The 7,365-nt window shown below is 35.6% G+C and overlaps 1 protein-coding gene across 3 annotated transcripts; it reads left to right on the top strand.

Annotated features, from left to right (window-relative positions):
• The first annotated feature begins 1,045 nt into the window (after window positions 1-1,045).
• On the top strand, window positions 1,046-7,183 carry LOC129900826 (NAC domain-containing protein 82-like). Of its 3 annotated transcripts, none has more exons than XM_055975918.1 (7): window positions 1,046-1,200; window positions 1,982-2,415; window positions 3,015-3,292; window positions 4,370-4,942; window positions 5,536-5,958; window positions 6,048-6,156; window positions 6,549-7,183. In XM_055975918.1, exons 2-7 carry the CDS (start codon window positions 2,265-2,267, stop codon window positions 7,166-7,168), a joined length of 2,154 nt encoding a protein of 717 aa, XP_055831893.1. In that variant the 5' UTR covers window positions 1,046-1,200; window positions 1,982-2,264; the 3' UTR covers window positions 7,169-7,183. The 3 variants fall into 3 exon arrangements, with proteins under 3 accessions (XP_055831893.1, XP_055831878.1, XP_055831884.1); XM_055975903.1 differs by having other exon boundaries at window positions 5,533-5,958; XM_055975909.1 differs by having other exon boundaries at window positions 1,050-1,200; window positions 2,002-2,415; window positions 5,533-5,958.
• The last annotated feature ends 182 nt before the right edge of the window (window positions 7,184-7,365 follow it).

Below are 7,365 nucleotides of genomic sequence, written 5' to 3'. Positions count from 1 at the left end.
AATTTTTGCTTTTGAACTATTTGAAATATAACGATTTTATCATATGTTTCAGTTTTGGTGCAAAAATATCTTTATGGTTGAAAAACAGTTTGCTCTTACCTTGTCATGGCTATGTGACAAACCTTTTGAGAATACTTTAAAAATCAAATTATTCTGTGTAGATTGACTGAGAGCATCGTTAATACTTATAATTCATATAATTGTTTAGAGAACATCGTCGATTAATACTTATAATTCATACCATTAATTAGAAAACATCGATTAAAACTTATAATTCGGACAATTGATTAGTGAACATAAAAGATTATATTATTGTGGATTGGTGACATAATGGGAGATGATGATGAGTGATGAAGTAACACAACTATGTCAATGCTTATGTGTCTTTGACCAGGTCATATAAGTGTGTATGATAAAAATAAAAAATAATATATATCCTAAAAAATTTAAAAGATCTAGCTAAAGTTAAATACAAACAATTTAGAATAAACATATACTTACATGATAATCTCAACTAGGTATGAAAAGAATAAGATAAACACGATTTTTTATTTTTTTTTAACGAAGTAAAGAAAGTATTTTTAATAAAACTTCACATAAAAGAAAATAAAAGAATTTGAAGTTTGATAACAAGAAAATATATTATAACACAATTGCAAGATATACATATTAAAGAAAAGAAAACTACACGATTACTCTTTCCGTCCACTTTTACTTATTCACAAAACTTAAAATAGATAAAATCAAGATAAAATTTATCATTTAGTTTCGAATTTACTCTTATTATTATTTATAATTATTTTTTTATTAAGGTGATACAATAAATTTATAATTTTATTTATTAATTTTTAAGGAGTGTCCTAAGTTAATACTGAATAAGTAAAAATGAACGTAAAGAGTATTACATAATTAAAGTTAAATTTTACGAGGACCAAAAATTATAGAAATGTTAATGTTGATTAAGTTTATTCTTTTCCACAAAATACCCTCATATAGAGTATGAATGGAGTGAACCAATCAAAAGCTATAGATTACCAAAGAAGACTCTTTGCTTAAAAACTCTCTGCCTATATAAACCCTACTAACAGCTCGATTTCGATTCACTTTCATCCCCCCTTTCAGCTCTCATCCGCCTTCCCCTTATCTCCCCCCACCACACCACCGTCATTTTTCGCCTTCTCCGCTTCCGTCCCTTTCTGGGTAAGCTACTTTTCCACTGTTCTTGATTTCATTATATTATGTTCTGATGATTATGTAGTCAAAGATTGTTCTTTTTTCCTTTTATTGTGTTTGTTTTTGAAATTTGTATGTGGGTTTCTAAGGGTTTGATTGATCATTGTGATTCTTTCCTGTGTTGCTCATATCTGTGTTTTTGTTGTTATATTGAACTGGTTTCTTTTCTTCCTCTTATTGTGTTATTGTTTAAATCTGTATTTAGGGTTTTTGATTCTACTTGTTGATCACTTTGATTGTGATTTAGTCAACTGATTTTGCTCTTCTTTGATGGTTATTTAGTCAAATTTTATTCTTTTTAAAGAAATTTGTATTGATACATTGAACTGATTTATTTTGTACCTTTTATTGCTTGCTTTATTATCAAGGCCTGTATTTAGGGTTTTTGATTCTACTGGTGGTTGATCACTGTGATTGTAATTTGGTCAATTGATTCTGGCCTTCTTTAATGGTTATTTAGTCAAATTTTGTTCTTTCTTTCGGAAATTTGAATTGATTTACATTGAACTGATATATTTTGTACCGATATAATTTGTACCTTTTATTGCTTTATTGTCAAGGTCAGTGTTTAGTGTTTTTGATTCTACTGGTGGTTGATTACTGCGATTGATTATTGTCAAGGTCTTTGTTATTTGTGTTGATTATGTGGAGATGTTTACTTTGCACACAGTGATCAACTAGTGGAGCTTCTTTTGAATTGGTATTATTAGGTCTTGATACTTGAGACTGATGATTTCATGAATAACAGGTTTTTGAATTGTGCACCAGATGTCTGTTGGCTCTAGCAAGAAGCATCAGTTCTTTGTTTGGAGTGCATTCCTTTTCATGAACCACAGAAAGTTGTGGTGCTCAGGGAAGATATTGTTTCGGCATTGGACTTGACAACAGTTGAATTTTTTTTGTTTTTTGTTTTTGGGGGTGGGTGGGAGGCTCTAGTGTTATGTGCAAATAGCTCTTTTAGTCTAGATTTTGTCAGCGCGCCCTTTTGGGCTGCTTTGCATTTATTTTTATTTTTATTTTGGGTCATTTCAATGGCAAGGCTTCCACCTGGGTTTCGTTTTCACCCTACTGATGTTGAGCTGATTATGTACTATCTCAAACGAAAGATCACGGGGAAAAAACTTCATTTTGAAGGCATAACGGAACTCAACATCTACAAGTTCTCCCCATGGGACCTTCCAGGTATCAGTCTACAGTTCATATGGGGAAGTTTGTTGAAAATTTCATTTTGCTAAGCTTGGTTTTACTAGAAATATAGGAACCCCTTACCTCTGGCACACATTTCCTTCAAAGTTCTATATGCAGTTGGTATAATGTGTACTTCCACCAAAAGCTTACCCTTTCTTGTTTTCTTTTTATAAGGAAAAGCAACAATTTTACTTGTAAAGGTCCTAGAGGAATCCATACATGATACAGTGGCACACATTCTATCGATGTTCTCCTTCTGAAAATCGTGTACATATGTGCCAAGTTGTCTGTTTTAAAAACATGCTTTGAGATCGGAATAACAATCAGTTTGTTAATGAATTTTCTACTTATGCCTCATTCTGATTTACGAAATCCCGGATTTCTAAAATTGACATTTGGAATTCATAGTTATTAAATTCTTATCTTTTTCCTCTGTTTTCAATTATCAAAGTTGTAAATTCTTTCAGTAGAGATCTCTAGCATTTAAACAGTACCTTTTTAGTGTGCTGAAGTGTAGTATTTTTTGCTTCAAGTCAGGGGGATTCTACTTGTTTTTATTCAACTTTGTGTAATGTTTTAATATCTTCTGCCAGACAAATGTTGCTATATAAGTAAAGATCTAGAGTGGTACTTCTTTTGCCCGAGGGAGAGAAAGTATGCAAGTGGAGCCAGAATGAATCGCGCTACTGAAATTGGATACTGGAAAGCCACTGGGAAAGATAGATCCGTTACTTACGACGAGAAAATTGTTGGATCAGTTAAAACACTTGTTTTTCACCTAGGTCATCCCCCGCGTGGGCAGAGAACTGATTGGGTGATTCACGAATACAAGTTTGAAGATAAAGAATCAATTGATGCAGGATTTGCTCAGGTACTTCTATCCTACCTTGGCTAAACATAGCCAATGATAGTCCCTTGCGAGTTTTATCTCTCCCCTTTTTTCTGTTTGCACTTGTTTTACGGCAATGGGATCTAGTTTTCATACGTGAGAACCTGATTAGAACTTTATGGCACCATCATAGTTTCCATAAATGAAGAATCTTGATTAGAATATCGTGCTTATGTGTCGTGTTTTCTCATTCTTGGGACTAATATTCTGGAGATAATATTAAGATGATACTTTCCCTAATATGTAGTCCCCTACTATCTCCTCTAGGTTTTCTTAATTTTGAATTTTTCTCAGATCTTTGATCTTCCTTGAATGTGGAAGTGTACCGAGAAAAACTCTCCAACATTGTTTTGGGAGTTAGCTTCTTAAAGATTGCATCTATTTCTCATTGATCCTTCACTTGGTGATCATGACTTACAATGTCTATGGCACTATGCTTGCAGGATTGATTTGGATTAGAAAAAAACAATGAGTTCGTAGTTAGGTCCTTAGTTCAGCATTACCAAGTCTTTCTCCTCATAATTTTTGAAACCTTTAGTTGCTTTTTTCTTGATCATTTCTCAAGTTTTGTCATGTCACATGGTGCCTATGCTTGAACGATATATTTGGAATTGGGAAAAGCTATGTAACAAAGGTGAAAACATCTAATAAACAGAAAAGCTATTGCATATTGTTCTCTTGTTGGTGGTTTGTCCCCACATCAAGTATTCTGTTTTCGTCATCAATTTCTTCAACCTATGTTAAGAAAGACAAGACTGATAATTGCACCCAAGGATGTGGCCTAGTGGTTAATGAAGTCTCTAGAGAAACTTGCTTTCTCAGTTTTTAATCCCTACGGAGACAAAATACCAGATTATTTTTTCCTATCTGCCTATGCCATGGTGGGCACTTGTGCTGGTGGGGACTTGGTGGAATAGTAGAGGTGCACGCAAGCAAGGCCTGAAACGACCTTCATAAAAAAAAAGACATCAATAATTCTTGTTCCTTAAATTCTCTAGTGTAATTATTGGCCAATCTTTGTTGTTTTGTCCTATTGTTCATCAAATACTTGTTTTGTAGGATTCACATGTGCTTTGTAAAGTATTCCAGAAGACTGGGCCAGGTCCAAAAAATGGTGCACAGTACGGAGCACCTTTTAAGGAGGAAGATTGGGAAGATGACAAGATTCCTGCTGAACCTTGTACATCAGATGTTTTTCCAGCTCCACCTGAAAGGCCTGATAATCAGAACAACTCAAATATAACCAGAGTGGTTGACCCTGGAAGCACATCTGACTGGCCTTCAAGTGAACAGCATCTATCTCCTATTCGGCCTTCTATTCAAAAAATGCCTTTGGATGAGCCAGATGGTGAGGTGTTACCTGGTGAACCGAACCCATCCAATGTATCTTCTATCAATTGGATGCCTGGTAGATCGACATCATCCAATATTTTTTCTTCTCTGCCTATACTGCCTGTGGAGCAGAGTTGTTCAGTTGGTACCAGCATGGGCAACCCTGGTCCAGGTCCATCTAATGGTCAGATTTGTACTAATGAGATGGCTCTTGATGAGCAAGATGACGAGATCATTGGTCTATTAGCCCAATTCACAGAAGATACTACTGTACTTTCTGGTGGCAGTGAAACTAATCAGGTGAGTACACTGTAGTGTTTATACATCTATTGAGATAAGCTTTGACATTCAAGTGCATGTTTGTAATATAAATTTCATTTTAGTGGACGTTCAACTCCGGGAAAAGTGAAAAAATTTCATGGATAAACACCTCCTAATGTTTTGCTAATGCCTTACCTTGTTGTCTATTCTACTGTTTGCACTCCTCTTCTCTCTGTTTTGCTTAAATCAGAGCTTGACTAAGTACAGTTAAATGAAAGTTGCTTGTTGTTGGTGATTGGTTTGTGACAATATCAAAGCTTGATGCTTTTTGGACTATTCTTGGTATGGCTGTTTTTAAGTTAAATGACGAGGATAAGGGTTTTCAACAAGGTTCTGCAGATAGTCATAACTCATCTATTATACGGCTTGATCAGAGTTCAGGGAAAAGAAAATTGTGTTAATTATGTATCTATAGGGTTCAGGGATTATAGATTTAGGATTGCCTGTTTTGTTTCAGTTGCTTGCTTTTTACTTCTTGAAGATATTATACCATAGCAAATTGTACGACATTTATTGTATATTTGGAACTTGTTTAATTATATTGTTATTGATTAAGATTCCTCATCTAGCAGAAGCTAGAGAACTTTAACCAAGATGTAAATGCTCTACCTGCTGCTTTTACTGATGGGAATGATATATTCTACGGCCTTGGAGACATCGAATTCTGGGCAGGAGTAGGTCATCCGGAACCTAATCTCTCTGCAAGTGATGGAGCTAATTATAGTCTTAACCCTGTGATCCTGCCGCAAGATGCTCCACAAGATTCCGCCTATATGGAGCTCAAGGATCTTGATATCCCTTTAAATCACTCTGGTCAAACCATTGGAACTGGACAATTAGTGCCGGGCCATTTCTGTACTCCATATAACTCCAACAATGGCACGCAGCAGCTTTGTTTTGGAAGCAATTCCTTGGACATAGTTCAAGATTTCGGCGAACATCATCTCCCAATGCTTCCTGAAAGTTACACTCAACAAGGGAATCATTCTGACATGGTGAGACCTTGTTCTTTTTTTTTGTGTTGAATGGAAATTTTCTTTCTTTGGTTTTCCATATCTTTACTAATTGATTAACTCAACTGCAGGTTTACAATTTTCAGAATAGTCAGGGTTATAATGCTGCGACTAACTTCATTGTTAGCTCTTACAAGCAACCAGAGGAGATTAGACTCAATACCCAAAACCTGGAAAGAGGTAGATCTCATTTTTCTGATGACAATTCTGCTTGGTGGTACAAGCATTCATGTTAGATCTGTTTGTCCACACAAATGCGATTGTGGACAACAAAAATGAGATCTAGGATATAAATATTGTGACTAGTTGTCAGATCATGTAATTTTATATAGCTATGTGGCCTGTCTTGGCTGTTAGAGAGTGGGGGGAAAGATTCCTTTTCTCTGTATTTTCTGTTTTAGGTGATTTGGTCTTCTTACAATGTAGCCACTGTGCAGCATCTATGACGAGGTTACATAAACCTCTAATTTATGGTCAGTGGGGCTGCAGGTACTCGCTGCAGTCTTTGATGTGTTCTCGATTGTTTTACATGGCATCTCATTTTCTTGTTTGTTTTGTTAACTTGTCTTCAGGGGTGCAGCAACGAAAGTTGTATTTGAGCATGTTTGCTCTTTGTGATGGTTCCTTCATACTTGTCAAGGCTGAGGTGACTCTTGGGGTTGATGGATGCACTGACGACGCCTTGTCAGTTGTACTGGGAGATCAAAGAAAGTTATATTCGAGCATATTTGCTCTTTGCGGTGACTCCTTCATACTTGTCAAGGCTGAGGTGATTCTTGGGGTTGGTGGATGCACTGACGACGCCTTGTCAGTAATACTGGGAAAGCAAAGAAAGTTGTATTCGAGCATATTTGCTCTTTGTGGTGGCTCCTTCGTACTTGTCAAGGCTGAGGTGACTCTTGGGGTTGGTGGATGCACTAACGAAGCCTTGTCAGTTATACTGGGAAATCCTTCTAATACTTTTACCTTTGTGTCAAATGTTGATAAGGCAGATTTTTCTAAGGAAATGCATGAGGTCTTCTGTCTCGGGTTTAGTTTGGCTTTCATTTGCTTTTCTCATTTGGAGATGTTATGGTTCATTTCATTATGGGAGTTGTATCAATTTATAGTCTTTAAGATATTGCTAAACCAACTTCAATTTAATTCAAGTGGAACATCTTTTCATCTTCATTTCTATCTATGCGTGCATTAAATTTAGTAACACCGTCGCAAATGGTTGAAAATGCATTACAGAGGCAAGATGTCTAATCCAATTTTCCTTTCTGGTGTTCAGGTAAGCTGTCATCTTTCTTTTAATCAAAAACATTGTTGAACTACTTTCATCAACAAAATCTCTACCCTTGAACCTAAGGTGTTTCTATCTCTATTTCTCTGTCCATAATTTTTGAT

This window comes from Solanum dulcamara, chromosome 1, assembly GCF_947179165.1.
Source record: "Solanum dulcamara chromosome 1, daSolDulc1.2, whole genome shotgun sequence".
NCBI classification, from domain to species: Eukaryota; Viridiplantae; Streptophyta; class Magnoliopsida; order Solanales; family Solanaceae; genus Solanum; species Solanum dulcamara.
The sequence above is the reverse complement of the archived record's forward strand: the minus strand, read 5'-3'. Positions and strand labels throughout refer to the sequence as shown.

Coding starts and splice junctions, on each gene's coding strand:
- LOC129900826 (XM_055975903.1), top strand. CDS start 2,265: ATGGCAAGGCTTCCACCTGGGTTTCGTTTTCACCCTACTGATGTTGAG. Junction 2,416..3,014: donor CTCCCCATGGGACCTTCCAG/GTATCAGTCTAC, acceptor ATCTTCTGCCAG/ACAAATGTTGCTATATAAGT. Junction 4,943..5,532: donor GTGGCAGTGAAACTAATCAG/GTGAGTACACTG, acceptor TTCCTCATCTAG/CAGAAGCTAGAGAACTTTAA.